General features: G+C 40.2%; 1 protein-coding gene across 1 annotated transcript; it reads left to right on the top strand.

Moving 5' to 3' along the window:
* Positions 1-1,545: 1,545 nt before the first annotated feature.
* LOC308075747 (uncharacterized protein) lies at positions 1,546-22,339 on the top strand (the record flags this gene model as incomplete). Its single annotated transcript, XM_080415695.1, has 9 exons — positions 1,546-1,570; positions 4,959-5,064; positions 5,160-5,325; positions 5,740-5,844; positions 7,244-7,431; positions 7,800-7,986; positions 12,602-12,676; positions 21,538-21,605; positions 22,237-22,339. The coding sequence occupies 9 exons, from the start codon at positions 1,546-1,548 to the stop codon at positions 22,337-22,339; spliced, it is 1,023 nt and encodes a 340-aa protein (XP_080271821.1).
* Between the last annotated feature and the right edge of the window lie 270 nt (positions 22,340-22,609).

Below are 22,609 nucleotides of genomic sequence, written 5' to 3'. Positions count from 1 at the left end.
CATATCAAACTCAAGGAACTAGCCATGAATTGCTGTGGCTGCATATCAGTGATATTATTAATAATAATAATACCAGCTAACATCCCTGCCTTGTTGACATAATTATTTTAGCCTGCTTTACATTATGTTCTTTATGGTAGTTAGTTAATAACAATCATATCTTTGATTTATTGAAGTGAGGGAATGTATTCTACTATTTCTTGATACATTTCCAGTAATCCCATCAGCGTGTTTTTGCGACGAGGTCTGACTTTTTGATGGTTACAGCCTGTAAGAGACATCAAAGTTCTCTTTTGGGCCTTGAGTCCCAAGACTCAAGGTCTTGAGTCGAACCAATTACTCCCGCGAACGCATTAGATCCAAGTAGACATCAAATTTCTCTTTTGGGCCTTGAGTCTTGGGACTTAAGGGCCAAAAGAGAAATTTGATGTCTACTTGGATCTAATGCGTTCGACTCAAGACTCTTTTGGGTCTTGAGTCTTGGGACTCAAGACTCAAATCCTGGAAATCAAATCCTGGAAATGGCAAATCAGCATGTGTCTGTCTAGTGCTGTAATAGACTCCTGTGTTCTTGGCTGTTGCTGACAATAAGCCCACTTGTAAAGTGCATGAGCCAAATGCGTTTAATTAATTTGGTGGAATGACCCATCATGTTCATGTAATGTCAATGTACAAAGGTCAGTGTGCTTGGATAGCTCTGTTGGAAGAGCTCTTGACTTCAGACCACAAGGTCATGGGATCGAATCCTAGCACAGGATCCTTGCACCGTTGATTATGGGTTTCGTATTGAACTTTTAAGTGTTTACATGGCTTTTCCCAACCTGTAGCCTAAGTAACTCATGAAGACTTCTGTATCTGTGATGCCAAAAATAAGGTCATTACAGTGAGGTGACAAAATCCAGCCCTGAAAAAAATTAATCAATGCCAACGCAACAGTTATACAACAAATTATAAAGAACACTTAGTTGATTATTTATCTTATCTTTTGACATTGTGTAATCATACACTGACTGAGCTAGTGAGCCCAGTATTAACAGAGTGTGATTCAAATGCCAAATATTAATATCTTTGTTTATTGTAGCTACTCCACTTATTCATTAACTAATCTACTAATCTACTAAATCTACAATGCTATTAAATGCGCCATGCATGCAATGTTGAGATTACATGGAATCCATCTATTTATATATCTGCAGTACCGTCCACGGGGGTCCCCGTTGCGGTAACGTTAGCCGCGGCGGTAACGTTACCCGCGACGGTAACGGTAGATGAGCAAACTGATAATCAGGCTAACAACTAGCCTGATTATCAGACTGAAGCTGCGTGGAGCTATCAGTCAAAGATTGTTAATTTAGCAAGATACGGAATCTCCGGTTTACTTCACGTTTCTGCGTGACGTAGGTGGACGCCTTTTTAGGAGACCGGAAGCAAGTTGGAGTCTATTGATTCCAATGGAAGAATGAACGTGAACACAGCTTCTGAACCACCGGTAACGGCGACCCCCATTACCGCAACGGGGACCCCGCGGGGGTCCCTGTTGCAGTAATGGTGGTCACCGTTACCCGCAGGGGTAACGAGGTTCCGGCCGCCAAAAGGTATAGCCTACATTTTTTTTCAGGCTTGTAGATCTTTGATTTTCCGCATAAGAATTTAATAAGTGTGGGAAAACTCATTGTTTTTCAGGTTGACTGCTTAAAGGCAAAACACACACACACATATATATATATATATATATATATATATATATATATATATATATATATATATATATATATATATATATATATATATATATATATATATATATGTGTGTATATATATATATATATATATATATATATATATATATATATATATATATATATATATATATATATATATATGTATATATGTGTGTGTGTGTGTGTATATATATATATATATATATATATATATATATATATGTATGTATGTATGTATGTATGTATGTATTACACCAATCCAATCCACTTTATTTATAAAGCACATTTAACCCATTAAAGGAGAGATCCGGACATTTTAAGTGTTATCTTTGATGTGTCGCTAATCACTCACCATCATTGAAATGGACGTTGAGTTATTCCAGAGAGTCCTGTGTCTTGCAGTCTGTCGACCCCCTCCGTGGCATAATGGGAGCCCGTGTAAGAGTGAAATTCGTCTATTATAACCGATGCAAAGTTCGTTTTTTCTCTACTACTGCTCATCGTTCGTGCAGAACTAGACGACGCTGGTTGCTTACTTCTTCCACAGAACCTGGCGTCTGTGGAAGAAGTAAGCAACCAGCATCATCTCGTTCTGCATGAACGATAGCTCGTTCGCGACATTCAGTGCACGTTTGAGTATCATGAGTCCACAATGAGCAGTAGTAGAGAAAATACTAACTTTGCATCGTTTATTTAACGAGAGATTAGAGATTAGCCGCTCGCAGACAGATGGACACACGGACACACGGACGGACGGACGGAGGGTAAAACATACTCTCTCGCCATGCCTTTCTCCGACAATTAGTATAACAGAAATGGCTCAATAAACAATAAAAACAATGATAAAATGCAGGCTAAACAAAACAGCTAAACAACCACCAAGCAGACAATGGTTAGTAGACTGCAAGGCCTTTAAATACTCTCACTGATTGGGACTAAGGAAGTGCCAGTGCAGCTAGCCTACGGTGGCCCCTGAGGCTCAACTCTGACTGGCTACATCTAAAACATATTTTTATATAGATTTTTTGTATTTATTGTCTAAGCAACAATTTCGCGGACCCCTGTTGAAGGCCTGCACTATGCCATTATGAGCACTTTAAACCTTTATACATTGAAAATAGCCGATCTACAAGCTCACAACGTGTCGTGATGCGACGCGTTGTGAGCTTGTAGATAAAATAAAATCTTGGAGTAAAATGTGAAATATTTGAGGATTTTTAAAACACTTTAACACAAATCTGGTACGGGGCTCCCTGGCACAAAACATTTTCAGATGGGGGTTATTATACATATTAATTTGGGGGGCCATGACGTAAAAGTAATTGAGAACCACTGGTTAAAATACATTTAAAATTGTGAAGCAAGCCCAAATAATCAACTAGCCCCAAAAACCTTAACCTCCAACTACCAATATCTACAAGCAACTTCACAGAAAGATAAGCCCAAAGTCGCTTATAATGACATGGCAACACTGGTTTCTGGCTCTGCAGTATAAAAATGTATAAAAATTAGGCCCGTAACGATACAGTAACTGCATCGATGCATCGTTTTGAATTTTCAACGATCTACTATATCGATATGCAAACAGCTAAATATCGTATCGTTTGACTTTGAATCGTATCGAATCGTTTTGCAATGCAAATAATCGTATCGAATCGTTCTGCAATGCAAATAATCAATTATATCAATACTAAGTACTTTTAAGAAGAAGAAAAGAGAAAGAGGGGTTTATATCCAGTATCCAGGTATTTATTTTTCACACAGAATCTTTGGGTAAATAAATAGTTACTATATCGATTTTAAATCATTGAATCGAATCGTATCGTTCTAAATTAACCTGTCCTGTATCGTTCATGTATCGTATCGACTAAATCGCTGAATCGAAACGTATCGTATCGTTCTAAATTAACCTGTATCGTTCATGTATCGTATCGACAACCAAGTATCGTGATACGTATCGAATCGTTGTTAAAACGTATCGTTACACCCCTAATAAAAATGTTTTGAAAATAGCAGATCGCAGCTGTAGTTCTATTTTCAAGATTTTGTATACATTTTGAACTTGTGAAACGGGGTAATTCTGCACAATAAGTAAATAAATTGTCCATTTCCCCCCCAAAATGTAACAAAATTAACTTTTGGTACTTTAAGTATATTTTGAAGCTGATACTTTTGTACTTTTACTCATACATTTTTAATATGGGACTGTTTTACTTAAGTAAAACATTTGAGTACTTTTTCCACCACTGGTTACAGTGGAACGTCCTGTCGAAGTCGTTTCAACGTCTAAGTGCAATGCAGACAGGGTCTGACTTGGACGTCGTATCGACGTCGTTTCAACGTCTGAAGTGGACGTCGTATCGACGTCGTTTCGGGGTCTGAAGTGAACGTCGTATCGACGTCGTTTCGGGGTCTGAAGTGGACGTCGTATCGACGTCGTTTCGGGGTCTGAAGTGAACGTCGTATCGACGTCGTTTCGGGGTCTGAAGTGAACGTCGTATCGACGTCGTTTCGGGGTCTGAAGTGGACGTCGTATCGACGTCGTTTCGGGGTCTGAAGTGAACGTCGTATCGTATCGACGTCGTTTCGGGGTCTGAAGTGGACGTCGTATCGACGTCGTTTCAACGTCTGAAGTGGACGTCGTATCGACGTCGTTTCAATCTTTGTGTGAAAGAAACCTTTTTGTCTTTCTTTTTTACATTAACCACTTGAAACCCAGCATCCCTACTCTGAGGGAACATTACCCGAAAATAGCCGATCTACAAGCTCACAACGCCTCGCAGCAGTTGTGAGCTTGTAGATCGGCTATTTTTGGCAAAGAGGGGGAACAATCATACCAAAAAATATAGCCGAAAAATAGCAGATCTATAAGCTTGAGAGCTTGTAGATCGGCTCACACACACACACACACACACACACACACACAACATTTAAATTCAAATTCAATTTATAAGATTATTGTGCCAGTTTAATCACTTTTATCCCGATAAAATAGCTCTATAAAATAGCAGAACTGATAGCTCACAAAGCAATGTGATGCGACGCTCAACGCGTGACAACATGACATGAGAGCTTTTAGATCTGACCTTTTCACTGTTTTAGCTATTTTTGATTATCCGTGTTTTAAAGCCATTTTGCAGGAGCAGCTGCCAGAGGCTATGTCTTTTTGAGTCATTGGCATGGAAACGTTTGGGAGGGCTTGTATTAATAAAGTAATTTTTATGCTATATCTTATAGGTCCATTTGGAGTGAACCATGGGGTTGAGCTGCATGCTGACGACGTGGTTAAATATGCACATCAGAAACTGGACTCGTTCATTAAGAACAGCGACCACTTTGACAGGTATCAGATTATTTCACATTATAATGAAGAGTATACAAAAGGGAAGGGAATTGAGAGTGACAGTTGTTGTGTTGTCTGTGTGCTTGCATGCATAGGTTTTGCAAGCCTTGCTTTGTGGTGGGCAACTGTCTGGAGATTGTCCCAGATGGACGTCAGTATGACAGGGTGTATGTGGGCGCCGAGGTGCAGCGTGAGAGTATGGACTACATGAAGAACCTACTTCAAGTGGGTGGAATCCTGGTTCTGCCACTGGAGAATGAGGTATACACAGGGCACCCATCTCTAACATATCCTGAGCTCTAAAGGCGGTTACACACCGGCGAATATGCGAATATACGCAAAATTCTGACTCGTTCCGAATAATTAAAAGACGCTTTTTTCGCTCCGCGAAACTGGTGTGGAAGCTTGCTTTGACTTTATAAGGTTTTAAAAAGAAACGTATTATTCGCATGAAAAAAATCGCCCCGGCGTGTAAGGACCTTGAGAGTGTAAAAATGGGTTTAAGTTTAATAAACACATTGAATTTGGTCACATGAAATCCAATGAAGTGAAGTCAAATGTCTTCTGACTCACATTTCTGAAAATGGAATGATTGCATATTGTTAAATGATACATTTCAGATAGCATTTTCTTTATATTAAGCAATGATTCTGTTTTTCTTTGTTATTTTCTCAGATGATAAAAATCACGCGTACAGGTTCCAACAGCTGGAAGAAAGAGACAATCTTGAGCGTGTCCTATGCCCCCCTTGTGCTGCCCAGAGGGAACATCAAACAAGCAGTAAGGCTACATAAGCTTTTATATCAATAAGAATGTTAACAATATAAAGGCAAGAGATGTTTGGTCTAAAATCTCCTCACTGACTTACTTTGCACAGTGAAACAGATATGTATTTTAACCTACACGAATCAACCATAATTATATAAGATCAAACATTGAGTTAAACACTACAATTTGTCCAAAAAAAACACATTTTAATGGGGCCATCTAAAATTTATGATAAAGCAGGGTATGTTTTCAGGGCTTGTGATTGGGTTCTACTGAGTGAATACACTGGCTTCCACAATTAGTTTGAGGGGCCTATTTCTTAAAAAAATAAAAAGCCATATATCATGAAAGCAACATCCAATCAACTCCAAATTTAAATTGTAGGTTTAGGGGGCGATATATAAAGCCCACCCCCAAAAGTGCCTTCTTTTCTGAGCAGAAGTCACAAGTGCACAAGTGTGTATTTTAACCTTATTTCGCTGTAACGCTATTTCCCCTGTGTATAAAGGCGTATACACAGGGAAGGTGTGTTTAACAACACACCTTCACTGTTTGTACACACACAGACCAGAAATCGAAATCGTACATAGTCGACCTAGGGTCGGCAAACTTTGGAAGGCAGTCATAGCCAATTGGAATGGAATCCGAAACATCTAACTGATACATGTGATGCATCTTGATCACAAAAACATGTGCTTTGAAGATAAGGTGAAATGGCAGAAAATCTAGTCTGGCACAAATGGTCGTGGCCTATATGAAGAGTTGCATCATGCCATTCAGTCCAGGCCATTGTCTGTTATAGTGCCACCATGAGGTCGATATAAAAAAATAATGGGCCTACTGGGAGTGTGCGTGCAAAGTTTCACAACATTCAGATGCTGATTTCACTACAACTTGCATCGGGCAACCACACTCTACAATTTGTGGAAATTGAGTAGTTTATCTTAAGAGTCCTGCACGGGCCCAATTTTGCAAACCCGCACCCTCCCCACCGTTAATAATCAGACCATACCGATCCGTCACCTGTGAATAACTCAAAATTCAATCAAGACCCGACCTACCCGTCAAATAATGGACCTGTTTGCCCGCCCTGTTACCCGTGATTACATTCATAACAGACAGTCACGCAATGTAAAAGTGCTTTATTTTTACTTGCCTTGCATTTGAACACAAGATACAACAGAAACAAATTACAATCACAACTTTCGGTATAGCTGGCTGAGCACTGACACATTATTAAAGTTTTCAGACGGAAATAGCCCTATCCTATCATTCATGTCCACAAACAGTTTCACGTTAACATCTAAATAAGCTAATGAAAACATGAGCAGCCTATTTGTGGGTGCCCGCACTGTTGTAGGAGAATAGCCTCAAGTAGTATGTCATAATCTTCTTCATCTCTTGCAACGAGTTGAATGTCAACCTGAAGGAGGATCGGCACAACCGCTCTGAGTTGGTGGAACAGGCGTTCAAGGCCGTTGACAGGGCTCACTACTACCTGGAGGAGTTCAGGGGAAGTGCCTATGATAAGCTGCCCTGGCGTCATGGTAACATCCACCTGTCATCTCCTGCCATCTACCGTGCGGTGATGGATACTAGGTGAGTGGTCCACACTTGCAAAGTTAGAAGAGCCTAAATGTGAAGGATCCTCCTATAGTATTGAATAGAATATATATTGTTTAGTTCCCTGTGGTGGATTAATACACAGGTTTTCAAAGTAGGGGCCATTGGAAAGTAAAATGAAACACACACTCACTCGCGCACGCACGCACGCACGCACGCACGCACGCACGCACGCACACACACACACACACACACACACACACACACACACACACACACACACACACACACACACACACACACACACACACCAAATGGCATAATGGGTTGAGTAACAGACTTTAATAATATTTTCTGTTTGTTGTGTTGTGTGTGTGTGTGTGTGCTTGCATGCATGCGTATAGGTTTAAGATTTGCGAGCCTTGCTTTGTGGTGGGCAACTGTCTGGAGGTTGTCCCAAAGGACCATCAGTATGACAGGGTGTATGTGGGTGCCAGGGTGAAGCAGGAGTACGAGGACTGCATGAAGAACCTGCTTAACGTGGGAGGAATCCTGGTTCTGCCACTGGAGAATAAGTCGCAGAAACAAGAGGTAAATAATAATTTACAGGACATATATCGTGTGTGTGTGTGTGTGTGTGTGTGTGTGTGTGTGTGTGTGTGTGTGTGTGTGTGTGTGTGTGTGTGTGTGTGTGTGTGTGTGTGTGTGTGTGTGTGTGTGTGTGTGTGTTACAGGACGATTGAATAACCAGGACGATTGAAGAAGGAGCGCTTGTTTTCAGGCAATTCTGTAAAACCAACGCTAGAGGGCAATGCAAGCCAGACTAGAGGGAGGGTGTGTGTGTGTGTGTGGGTGTGTGTGTGCGTGTGCGTGTGCGTTTGTGCGCACGCGCATACGCATGCACGCGCATACGCATGCACACACATGCGCACGCATGCACGCGCCCGCGCACACACGCGCCCGCGCACACACGCATTGTTTTAGTTTCTCCCTGATTGCTACGTGGGGGGGAACAACAACAGACAGGTCCGCGTCGCAGCAAAGCCCCGCCTCGCCCCGCCTCGCCCCGAAGCCCCGTGCAGCCGCGGCCCGTCCATAGAGGGCGCAAGTGCGCCGCACCACCACCCCACCGACCTGAATTTTTTTTTTTTTTTGAATTTTTTTTTTTTATATAAAAAATCACTTTCACTTCGATATCTGCGTCGTCCTGTAATTTATTTAAAATGAGCAAGGTAAATATATAATAGTAAGTAAACAGTGGGTAAAAGGTATAATCTGCCCTGGTGAAATGTCAAATGTTGATACAAATGTTCTACGTTGTATAACGTTACTGATAGGTTACAGACTGTCACGTGTATGTGCGCAGAGATCTTTACTCCATGCCTCTCGTTCTAAGTTGGACATGCGCAGTTGGATCCTCTTCAATGCAAACGATAGGGTCTCTGTTGGTCGCACATTAACTGCGTTCAGACCAATACACACCACCAACCTCTTGGGGGCAGCATACACCTCATAACAGAGACTGACACACAGCGTTCATAAATGAATGATATTGAGGAGTAGTAGCGTCGTGGAAACAGACAGTAAGTGTAGTGTTAACCTTATTTTTAACTCTATGGTGTAAACTCAGTAATTTTAGGATGGAGGAAAAAGAGAACTCAGTTAAATCACTGCAGAAAACTCCATTTGAGAGAAGAACACTGCCAGATAAACTAAGAATAAAACAGCTTGGACCAGATCAACCTGATGTCAACATCACTCAGAAAACTAAGGACAGAGGAAGGGAATACACAAGGTCTTTTTCAAAGAGCTGGTACAACAAGAAGGCTTGGCTAACTGCATGTAATCAGTCCAATGCTTTATTTTGCTTTCCCTGCCTCCTTTTTCAAACAGCAGGGTCTGACCCAGCATGGATTAAGACTGGTGTGATAGATATGAGGCACTTATCAAATAAAGCTGAAAAACATGAGGGAACCTCAATCCACATGGACAATGCAGTGAAACTAGCCATGTTTGGAAAAGTGAACATAGCTGCTCAGCTTAATGAAGGCTACAGGTTAGGGATCCGTAAACACAATGAGGAGGTTGACAAAAACAGGCACATCTTGTCTAAAATAATAGATTGTGTCAAGTTCTGTGGTGCCTTTGAGTTAGCCCTACGTGGGCATGATGAAAGTGAAGACTCAGCAAATCCTGGTGTTTTCAGAGGATTGGTGGATTTTGTAGCATCAATAGATGCAGCTGTACAAGAGCACCTGCAGGCTGCTACTGTGTTTAAGGGAACATCTAAGACAGTACAGAATGAACTCCTTGACTGTATGCTCTCTGTTTTGTGAGAACGCATCATAGAAGAAATCCAGAGTGCAGACTTTGTCTCCATACAGGCTGATGAAACAACTGATGTTTCCACTCAAAATCAACTGGTTATTGTTTTCCGCTACATTGACCAAGCCCATGTTGTGCAAGAGAGATTTTTTGAATTTGTACCTCTCCAGAGTGCCACAGCTGATTCCATCTCCACAGCACTTCTGGCTAGGTTGAGCTCCATTCTCCCTGATGACCAGAAGAAGAAGCTCATCGCCCAGACATATGATGGTGCAAGTGTCATGAGAGGAGCCACAGGTGGTGTGAATAAGAAGGTGCGAGATGTTTATGAGAATGCACACTATGTCCACTGCTATGCACATCAATTAAATCTCATCATGCAGCAGGTGACATCTCACATTTCCAAAGTCAGACAGTTCTTCTCTGACCTGGGTGGATTCTCTACCTTTTTTTCACGATCTCCTAAGAGAACCAATGTTCTGGATAGAGTGGTGGCACACAGACTCCCAAGAGCAAGCACAGTAAGATGGAACTTCCACAGCCGTACTGTGAACACTGTGTTTGAGCACAAAGATGACCTCCTCCAGTGTTTTGAAACCATTAGGGACTCGGGTGAATTTGATTCTACCACTGTGCGAGAAGCTGGAGGGTTTGTGAGGCTACTGGAGGATGATACGTTCACCTTCTTCTTGGAACTGTTCCGTCACATCATGCCTTATGTGGACATTCTCTACAACCAGCTCCAGAAGAGGAACATTGACGCAGTCTTTGTCCAGAGAAGCATGCAGCAGTTCACAGAAAAAGTGCAAGAGATCAGGTAAATGTATATGTATGTTGTATTACTGATACTGTGTTAATGTCTATGATATGATCCTTGAATAACTTAAACTATGTGTAGGTAATAACGTACTTGACAACTAAAGCAAAACTTTTCTATTCTGGTTCTGTTTAGAGATTCCATCCCTACACTCTGTGGAGAACATAGCTGCCGTGTATCTCAGCAGCAGCTTGGCAAGAAACGTCACACACTGGGCCCAGATGAACTTCAGAGGATAGCTACAGAGGTGAGAAATATGCTGTTAGTCTTTTACAAAGTTGATACAGTTGAATTTTTGTTATTATTGTAGTAGTGCTGTATTGTGCTTAAAGTAGGCCCTGTAATATAACAGTCTAGTTTTATAATACCGCTGTACTAATTTGCATTGTCCCTATCAATTAAATATATACATTGATAAAACTAAATAGTGTTTTTATTATTATATTGATATATTATACTGTTGACTTATCCATCTCCATATTCTATTAAGTTGGTGCATTCATTTTGTTCCCCTTCTTTTTAGGTGTGTGACACTATCTTGGGCCATGCAAAACAGAGGTTTTCCTTCACCAAGCACCTAATCAGTGCTGTACTGCTGCAGAGTGTCAATTTCCACAAGTACAGGAGCCGGTTCCCTGAAGCAGCACTGAACACTACCATGGAGGCCTACCCACTGCTGAACAAGAACAAGCTGAAAACTGAGCTGTCACTCATCTACAGAAATGATGAGTTCAAGAACTGTAGTGGTGCTGTGGCTCTGTACCAGGTCTTCATGGAGAACAACCTTCAGGACACCTTCTCAGAGACTGTAGCTTTGTTGAAGATCCTCATCACAACTCCTATGACTACAGCTGAATCTGAGAGGTGCTTCTCAACACTGAAGAGAATCAAGACCTTCCTCAGACACTCAATGACAGAGGATCGCCTCAATGCATTGGCCATGCTCTCTATGGAGAAGAAACTTGTCAAAGACATCCCTGACTTTAACCATAAAGTCATTGAAAGATTTGCATCTCTCAAGGAGAGGAGGGCCAAATTTCTGTACAAGAAGTAAAACTTAAGCCATAAGATGGCAAAGTCATGGCTTTCAGCCATTTCAGTTCTTGATGGCACTGGTTAATTTTCTGTACATTTATTTAGCACTTATCATAAGGCACTTTTTGTTTAGTTTTGGAAATGTTCAAGTCATATGACTGATAATGGGAAAAAATAAAAGCCTTCCTCTGAATGTGATAATACCTTTGTGCATGTTTGCTTTATTTTTTAGAAAGAAAAAGAGATGCATCATAGGTAATTAATAATGAAGAATTAACATAACACAGTGTCAAATTAGCTAGATTTGAGGATAAGTAGAAAAAATACAAAAAAATAACTAAAATGAATGTGATAATACCTTTGTGCATGTTTGCTTGATTTTTTAGATCGAAAAAGAGATGCATCATAGGTAATTAATAATGAAGAATTAACATAACACAGTGTCAAATTAGCTAGATTTGAGGATAAGTAGAAAAAATAAAATAAAAAACCTAAAAATGTTCAAATTCAAATAATTGTAGTGGAGTAAAAGTACAATATTTGCACAACTATTTTCTATGCATGATATCATGTGCTTGTCATTTCTACACCATACCAGGCATTAAGAAATTGATCTTCAGGGATGCATGAATGAGGAAAAAAGCCTATAGTTATACCTATAACTTATAGGTATAACTGTGGCAAAATCTATGCATTTTACGAGTTTTGGGCCCCCCAAAACATTTTGGGCCCCCCAAAAAATTTTCGCCGTGCGCGGTCGCGCGCACGCGCAGCACTCCCACCCAAATTTCCCACCAGCCGCCACTGGCCCCGTGCCTAAAAAGTAAAAACGAGCGCTCTGTCTTCAATCGTCCTGGTTATTCAATCGTCCTGTGACATATATATACATATCTATCTATCTATCTATCTATCTATCTATCTATCTATCTATCTATCTATCTATCTATCTATCTATCTATCTATCTGTGTGTCATATGATTTGGAAACTACAGTGGTCAATTCTTTTTTTCTTCTTTGCTCTGTTCTCAGTTACTAAAGATCACACGAACAGGTTCCAACAGCTGGAAGACAGAGACGATCATCGTTGTGATCTTTGCCCCCCTGGTGCTGCCTAGTGGTGACATCAAACCATAAGCAGTGTCACTATGTAAGCTCTGAAATTATCTCTACAATCTTAAAGTCAAGACATTTTTTGGTCTCTAAAATCTGAAATGTTAATCGAAAGGGGGTATTTTTTTATGAAGCATTTTTGTATCTAATTTAATATGAAAAGTGGGGAATCATCACCAAATCAGTGTATCTTCCTTTCAGGATATAGCAAAAATAGGAATTGGAAATGTACTACTTATTTGTTTCAATATTAAGTTTCAAAAACAAAATGAAAACATTGATAATGATTTGTTTTTCCATTTGTAATTTTGTGCTCTGAATTAAAAAGATCATATGATCTCTCTCTCTCTCTCTCTCTCTCTCTCTCTCTCTCTCTCTCTCTCTCTCTCTCTCTCTCTCTCGTCAAACTTTGCATGCTCCAACTACAAAGGTGATCAAAAGAGTTAACCAGAGAACCAGATTTATGGGCAGAGTTTCCTCTTTGTCAACAAGGATGCCCTCAGGACCCTTTCAGGTGCCCTAATTCAGCCCCTCTTTGACTATATGCTTGCACCTCTTGGTACTCCAAGACTAAGCTTCAAACCTCCCAAAACAAACTGATTCGGCTACTCCTCGGACTGGGGCCCATGACCCACCTTTCTCCCACCCATTTTGCCAGCCTAGGCTGGCTTAGGGTAGAAGACAGGGTTAAACAAAAAATGGGATTGGTCTTCAAAATTGTAAATGCCCCCTATGAGTAAATACCTCCAAAAGGTTAGTGACACCCACAGTGACAAAACTAGAGGGAGCGCTCTGGTACCACCCACCCATAAAACAAACATGGGCAAATTCTCCTTCTACAGCACTGCCACCCAGGTTTGGAATAGTCTAACCCCATCCCTAAAAAAATGCAGTTCGCTGGGCTCATTTAAGACAACCTTAAAAACTCACCTTTCTGGAGGCCAAAAAAGGAGGTAGTACTATTTTCCCGTTAGACAGACGACCCCCCCCCCCCCCTTTTTGTACATATAGCTTTATTTTATTTTTTTCCCTCCTTTTTTTATTTTTGTTTGTACATAGTGTTATCTTTTTCTGTATTTTTGTATTGATATTTGAACTGTGGTGCCACTATGACTATGAATTGAATACCAAGGACCTCATTGGTAACAAGACCGCAAGGACTTTTTTGAACTGACCTTTTAGACAAAGTTTTTTAAATGTAACTGTGCTGTTTTACATGTTTTGCCTAATAAAATATTCAATCAATCTGTAGACCAAGGAAGACAATCCACCTGCACAATGTACATTGTTACGGCCTCCAAACAAACAAAAAAAGAATAGCCAGTGGCTCAAATTGGAGACCCCAACATAAAGAAGGACACCAAAAGACCAGTTTGTTGCTGGTGCTGGACACAGGGTAACAGTTCAAAAGAATAAAAGTCCACACAGCATTGCTCCTAAAAGTGTCCGAATCGTTGTACCACTTTCCACTATATAGTGTACCTCAAAAAATACTTTCTAAATAAATTCTGTTACTGTATCCCCCGCAACAATTGGAAGACAATTTGCAAGTTTAAAGTACTTTTTATTTTGTTTTACCATTAACATAAACATTATAGAACTCAAGTGAAGATACTTTACCAAATAAGGAACCAAAAACCCCAAATCTCTGGAGTCCTGTGATGACCGTGTATCATCCAGATTTTTCATTTTCCATTTTGAATGGCTATAATTGCCTTTCAAAGTTTGCTGGATACAATACAATACGGAGCCAAATGTGACAAAAAGTTGTTCTAACAGAAACATGATTCTCCCCCCTCCCCCCTCCCCCACCAAATTAGGTAAATTATCTCGGGAGTCATATGACACTGGCCACCGGCTTCGGATGCTGTCAATGCACTGAATGGGAGATTATCACATTCAATCAGACCTTTTATTGGTGTAAGTAGGTGAGCTACTGCCTACCGACGGGGCTTAGTAGGTGATTTGTTGTTATTCTGTGGGTTGATGTGGCTTTGTCTGTGTAGTATGCCGGCTACTGCAATTGAAAACAAATACGGTAGTCCGTTATCGTCTGATCAATTCAAGGTTGAGTCACGTGACTACTTTTTTTTGCTGTAAAAAATAAAACTATATTTTACAAAAGTTCCTGCATTATATCTTGTTCTGATTACTTTCCTAGTGAGAATGTATTTTATGCCTTCAGTCCTCTTTCTGTAAATGTATAATGATGTTTAGATCGTCAGGTCGTTATTATTTTATTATTATTAGTACATTGTGCAGGTTGCTGTTAGCAACGCTCCCATGTTCCGCAGGGACCTCATGATCCCCTTGTTCAGCAGGATGTCTTTACAAAACCAGCAGTCCCAAATGGTATCGCAACACAATGAATTCAACATAATGTGAATATAACATGAAGACACACAGTTATATCTCATTTATATATCTAAATACTGTAAGTTTGACGCAAGCTTTACCGTTTTAGTTCCCATAGTAACGAGCTGACGGTTGTTATTGGTCAACAGCTTTCTGCAGTACCCTTGGAAAGCCTAGTTCCTATTTACGGAACCCGCCTACTGCATCCGTCCCTTTACACACACACATACGTTGGTATACACAGACTGTCCCTTTACACACACACATACGTTGGTATACACAGACTGTCCCTTTACACGCACACATACGTTGGTATACACAGACTGTCCCTTTACACGCACACATACGTTGGTATACACAGACTGTCCCTTTACACACACACACATACGTTGGTATAAACAGACTGTCCCTTTACACACACACATACGTTGGTATACACAGACTCTTTACACGCACACATACGTTGGTATACACAGACTGTTTCCGTATCCGTTCTAGACAGGATCGTCTAGAACAGTTTAACAAAATTGACCTTGCAAGTTCCTGCATTACATCTTGTTCTGATTACTTTCCTAGTGAGAATGTATTGTATTTCTTTCAATTAGCTATGTGCTTGCATTGTGGTTAAATGTTTTACATTAATAAATACAATTACAGAAGTGATAGATGTTTGAAATTGTTTGATTGAGTCCAAGAAATGTAATTCAAATATGATCAAATGGGTATCTGGTTCCATTTCACAGTCAGTTATGGGGGGTCCGTGGTTTTGCTATACTTTAACTCTATTTTATTCTTCAGCTATTAAAAATGCAAATGTACAACCCTGTAAGTGTGTACAGCAGTCTTTATTATTATTATTATTGCCAGACCCAAGGGGTCGGGCTTACATGAGGCTTTGTATCTGTTTTCTCCATACATGGGCATGGTCACTTTGTCCCCCGGCCCCAGCCAAAAAAGTCTGTCCCCCTTTCGTCCCCTTTCGTCACGAACTATTCATGACATCATTATTATGTCACAAAAATGATAAAATGATTTATGCTTTTCAGTTATAAAGTGGTTTGTAGGTGTGTTACATACTAGGACTTCATTCTGGGTCTGGCAGAACCAGGTCTCCTGGTCTTGTTATTATTATTATTATCATCAAAGAACCAGAATCATTTCACATTACAGGTTTACAGCTGCAAATAATTTGTGATATTCAGCTCTGGCAGTATACTGTATTTAATATATTTATGCAAATATTATTTTTTATAAATATACAGTCGGAGTAGAGAAACTCAGGATACGCAAATGGTCTAAACCGGTCTAAACTGCAGGCATTAGAGCCCATGTGGTCATGTGCCATAACAATTTTGTTATCCAATCTCAGAGTTGTAAAGGATGCCAATATCAGAGCTAATCTTAATGCCTTGTTAGCACTCCTAAGGATATGATGATGATGATGAAAAATTTAGTTTGAAATGAATCACAGCGTGATCTTTTTGAACAGAATACATCTGACTTAACCACTTAGAACCTCATATATTGTTGAGAGGGAGTCCCTCGGGGCTCTATACCGGTGACTTTAATGTTTTCGCTCCACACTGAATATCTTCGCCGAAAATAGCCGCTCGACAAGCTCATGACTCGCGAAGCGTTGTGATCTTGTCGATCTGCTATTTCTGTCGATTTTCCCAGAAAATGGATGCTGGAGTTAAAGTGGTTGACATATTACAAACCAATTTATTGTACTACAATTGCCTATTATGCCTTTATCCAAATATTCTTAATAGATGAGAGGAACAAGAGCAATGGAATGCATAGATGGACACAGAAACTCTGTCCAACATTAATTTATTATCAAGTATGGTCAGCAGGGGCAGACTGGGCATCTGGCATACCGTGCATATGCCGGTGGGCCGGTGGTCCGCCAAAAAACCCCGAAAGACGTGTAGAGTAGCCTTAGAGGCTATTGAGACAGCTGTTTCCTTCATAGTGCAATGACTAGTTTGTGTTTACAATGTTGGACAGAAGGCCATGTAAGTTAACATACATAGAAAAGCAGCTGTCTGTGTCCAAAACATGTGCTGTGTTCACTTCATGATGTCAAGTACAGCATCCTCTCTCTCTCTCTCTCTCTCTCTCTGCTAGTTTAGTTTAGTTATTTCTTCCTTTAAGAGTTCAGCTATGAGCGCAGATTTTATTTTCATGACCGTCTAGCTTTATTGTCCAGAAATAACGGGGGGGGGGGGGGCTCACTGTTTATCACTGTTTATGCATTGATGGGTCAGCCTGCAGATCTAATAACTATGGGGTGGTATGAGTGGTGGTGGTAAAAAGTAAAGAATACCTCAATATTACCTCAAAATAATTAATAAATAGATAGACGTTGTGAGGAACCTTTTTCCTGGTCCTCACCAGAAAAATGGTTCAGAGTTGAAAAAAGTTTTTTAGAGATATGTTTACAAGAAAAAGATTCAGTCTGGGGTTAGGATTAGGATCAGACGTTCAGAGGTTAGGTGAAGGGGTTGGAATTAGAGTTAAACAGCATGATTTACACTTAGTTGCCTGCCAGCGCGCTAACCCTAACCCATGCGCCGAAAAATAGCTGATGTGTAAGCTTGTTGTGAGCTTGTGGATCTGCTATTTTTCGGCTTTAAGCTCACAGTTAAAAATGGCAAAACATATTAAAAGTGTCATTTTCCTCCATGCTGATGTCCTCACAAGTATAGTCGTGTGTGTGTGTGGGGGCGGGCTCTAGGCGTGGTGTGGTGAGCAGTGATTAATTAGGTATAAATAGAGCTCAGGTGTGAGACAGAGTCCAGGTGTTGGTTTGATTCAGTTCAGATGGAACTCCAGCAGCTCTCCACACTTGCAAGCAGGTAACTAAACATTATTATTAACCACCAGCATTTAACAGCTTTGTTTAAAATAATTCAGTTTGGGGAACTAGTCTGTGAATTAATGATTTTGAAATGGACAAAATGAGGCATTATATTTTATAACGGAGTGAAGGAAACACTTTCAAACTACACTCTGTTTCAATGGCTCATAGTGTCATCTAAACTAATGGTTCTTAAACTTTAACATCAACTCTGACCGTACAACTGGAACCAAATGGACCAGTTGGGGTCGGGTCCATTTGGTTCCTTTTAGTACAGTGTACCAATGCAAGGGTCCATTTGGTTACCATATGTACACTCTCTGAGTTAGACCTGTGATGCACTACCTTTATAGGGAGTGTCTGCTCTGCTCATGCTGTTCCTTCTAGGTGAACAGGGTGGGGCAGTCTACCAATCTGCTAATGGCTCATTGGAGAGCACCTGGGCCCAGTGCCTCCAGGAGTCATTAGCAGATTGGTAGACTGCCCCACCCTGTTCACCTAGAAGGAACAGCATGAGCAGAGCAGACACTCCCTATAAGGTAGTGGGCATCACAGACCGGTCAGGGTCCATTTGGTTGCAATTGGGGTAATTAGAAGCAGTGAGGGGGAAAAAGTACAAAATATACTTGAGTACTAAAAGTAAGTACTCATTATGTACAATATCCCATTTCACTTGTTTCCACATGAATAAAAATCCTTTGAAAATAGCCGATCTACAAGCTCACAACGCGTCACTTTGCGACACGTTGAGTCTGTAGATTGGCTATTTTCAAAAGGCATGGCTTAAGTGGTTAATGTATGATTTACCAAGTAACTAAAGTTTTCAAATAATTGTAGTAGAGTAAAAGTACAATATTTGCCTCTGAGATGTAGTGTAGATGTAGAGTAAAAGTACTGAAAATTGGAAATACTCCAGTAAAGTAAAAAATACCTCACAATTGTACTTAAGTACAGTACTTGAGTAAATGTACTTAGTTACATTACACCCTGATTAGAAGTGTGGGTGGGGCTGACAAAGCTACATCCACAAGGGCCCATAAACGTTTTCCTAAATGTGACCATGGTCATGTAGGCCTACACAACTAACACTTATTCTTTTCTTCTGTCTTTTCAGGATATAAAGTGAAAGAAGAAAAGTCACCAGAAGATGTAAGGTAGGAACTCTATGCTGCTGCTGCAGTGAAGAACTGCTTTTATGCAGTGAAGACTGGCGTTCAAGGTAGGAACTGTGCTGTTTGTTCAGTGAAGAGCTGCTTTTATGCAGTGAAGACTGGCGTTCAAGGTAGGAACCAATGTTTTATTCCTTTTGCTGCTGCTAGGGGTTTTGCTGCTGCTAGGGGTGTTGCGTTGCGTCATTCGCGTTGCGATCCGTCGTTTGCCAAAAACAAAATAAAACAAAACACAAAACAAAGGCGCAGGCATGGAGCTCCTGGTTTACTGGGACGGGGTTCAATTCCCTGCTGTGCCCTACTCATTGTGTTGGCATTTATATTTGAATTCTCACATTGAATAGTTTCATGTATTATACAGGAATCAGCCTTTAGTATGGCTCACAATGTAGAGCTTTAACTTAGTAATCTTTAAAGATTACTTCAATATGAATGTGTATGAGACGCTGTATCCAGATATATACTTATCAGCTCTGTACATAATTGGTTATTTGAAAGGTGTTGAGTTATAATATTTGGTTAAAGGTAGGTTAAGTGATTTACTTTGGTTAATATAAGTGTTAAATAGCTCCATTCTGATAGTACTCATTGCTATAGTGTTTTTATCAGTAAAAGGAGTCTCCAGCTCTTAAACCGAAAATGCATTTTCAATGCCCTCTCCTGATTGGCTTAAATGTTGTCACCTACCTGAAAATGTACTATATACTGTTTACTAAAGAGCTGGAGAGACCCCTGTGACCGATTTTTTTTTTTTTTTTTTAACAAAATCACTTACCCTACCTTTAAATCATCCCCCCCTTAAGTTAAAGCTCTATATTGTGAATTTCTGATCTTATCATTGCTATGGTCATCTATACCCATATGAGTCATAGGGCTACTGGAAATGTTATCGTAGCATGTTGTTCCCACTGGAGGGCGCAATACACTTTCTCTATATATTCAGAAACTGCATCCTGTGCTGTAAACTTCACTTCCAGGTCGTTTTGTTTTGGTTGATGAGAACAAGCTGTGAAGAACTACTGGTATGCAAAACACACAGAATCATCATTTATTGTAGATTATTTCCATAACACATCAGAGCTAATGAGCCATTCTCTTATTGGAGTCCTACTGTGATCCTGAAGCAAAGAGAATTCAGTCAGTTTAGTGTTGTTGTGAAACCACTTGGCCCATAGCCTGATGCTAATGCTAACCATGTCATAACATACTTAGTTTGATTGTTTGAGTCCAGATACTTGATAAAACCAACCAGCTGGGTTGTGAGAATGTTGTGTTAATGTTTTAAAGGTACTTTAGTGCAACACTGTATCATTGTAGTGCTGTTTATGAAGAAGTTTAATGCTAACTAAGCTAGCATGGTGATTCTTGTAGGCTTAAATGAGACATTAAAAACATACAGAGAAAGGTTGGAAAATGCTGAAATTATCCATTAAGTATACTTTACTGCAATGGTTCTCAACCTTTTTTATACAAAGACCCCACTTTACAGGAAGACAATGTGGGGACCCCAAACTTGATTATAATTATACCATTATAGGTGAATATTCCAAAATCAGTTTTCTATGATCCTATAGTTAACTGAGACATTACTGTCTCTGTATTCTATGATCCTATAGTTTACTGAGACACTACACTGTCTCTCTGTATTCTATGATCCTATAGTTTACTGAGACACTACACTGTCTCTGTATTCTATGATCCTATAGTTAACTGAGACATTACTGTCTCTGTATTCTATGATCCTATAGTTTACTGAGACACTACACTGTGTCTCTGTATTCTATGATCCTATAGTTTACTGAGACACTACACTGTCTCTGTATTCTATGATCCTATAGTTAACTGAGACATTACTGTCTCTGTATTCTATGATCCTATAGTTTACTGAGACACTACACTGTCTCTGTATTCTATGATCCTATAGTTAACTGAGACATTACTGTCTCTGTATTCTATGATCCTATAGTTTACTGAGACACTACACTGTCTCTCTGTATTCTATGATCCTATAGTTTACTGAGACACTACACTGTCTCTGTATTCTATGATCCTATAGTTTACTGAGACACTACACTGTCTCTGTATTCTATGATCCTATAGTTTACTGAGACACTACACTGTCTCTGTATTCTATGATCCTATAGTTTACTGAGACACTACACTGTCTCTGTATTCTATGATCCTATAGTTTACTGAGACACTACACTGTCTCTCTGTATTCTATGATCCTATAGTTTACTGAGACACTACACTGTCTCTGTATTCTATGATCCTATAGTCTACTGAGACACTACACTGTCTCTCTGTATTCTATGATCCTATAGTTTACTGAGACACTACACTGTCTCTCTGTATTCTATCATCCTATAGTCTACTGAGACACTACACTGTCTCTCTGTATTCTATGATCCTATAGTTTCCTATAGGAAATATACCCTCCTATAGGGGGGATATTTCTCTGTCCACAGGACCTGCAGGCTCAGATGGATGAGGAGGTCCGTATGCATGAAGACTACAGGGAGGAGCAGGCGGCGAGGTGACAGGCGGCGAGGTGACACTCTGGAGGTCAAGTAAGATGTACCTGGGTTCCTAATAAAAAGCAACACACTTCCACGGAAAGACGCACTCAACTCAAAGGGCTTGAGGTTGTCTTGATGTTGAAATGGGTGCAGATTCTTGACAATACTGTCAATACTTGACACTATACTGTCTCTGTATTCTATGATCCTATAGTTTACTGAAACACTACACTCCCTATTGAAAGTAGCTGAATAAATAAATGTAATGCCTAATGATTTGTGGGGTAACAACAGTTCCATGTGTACACTCTCAGAGTTACAGACCCGTAAGGGTCCATTTGGTTCCATTTTGGTTTCCATGTCTTAGTGTTTAACATTAAACACACTGAGGTACATGTCTTACTGTTTAACATTAAACACACTGAGGTACATGTCTTACTGTTTAACATTAAACACACTGAGGTACATGTCTTAGTGTTTAACATTACACACACTGAGGTACATGTCTTACTGTTTAACATTAAACACACTGAGGTACATGTCTTACTGTTTAACATTAAACACACTGAGGTACATGTCTTAGTGTTTAACATTACACACACTGAGGTACATGTCTTACTGTTTAACATTACATTATTCCATCATTAGCCTGAGATTACCATGGTACCATGGAGGAGGAGGAGGAGGAGCGATGAAGCAGGCCTACTTCATCGCTCCCAACCTGGACCGACACCCCCTACTGGCCCTATAACGTCACTTCTGTTGGTCCCATGCCACTAGAGAGGCTGCAGCCAACACCACCTGAGACTGGCTCCCTGAGGGCAGAGACCAAGTCGGTGGAGGAAAGTGGCTTCAATGAACGACACTAAGCTGAAAAGGTACAAAGCACTACAATGTACCTTGTTGAACCACAGCCTCAGAATGGATGTTGTTCTGCTGCTCAAAGTGCATCACAACATCACTGTGTCCTTGTAGTCCATGAGCCAGACAAGATTTCATTATCGAAAGAGTGGGCAAAAAC

The sequence above is a fragment of the Gymnoscopelus braueri genome (assembly GCF_963280865.1).
Source record: "Gymnoscopelus braueri genome assembly, chromosome: 20".
Lineage (NCBI taxonomy): Eukaryota > Metazoa > Chordata > Actinopteri > Myctophiformes > Myctophidae > Gymnoscopelus > Gymnoscopelus braueri.
Note: the sequence above shows the minus strand (reverse complement) of the source record. Positions and strands in the feature narration are given on the sequence as shown.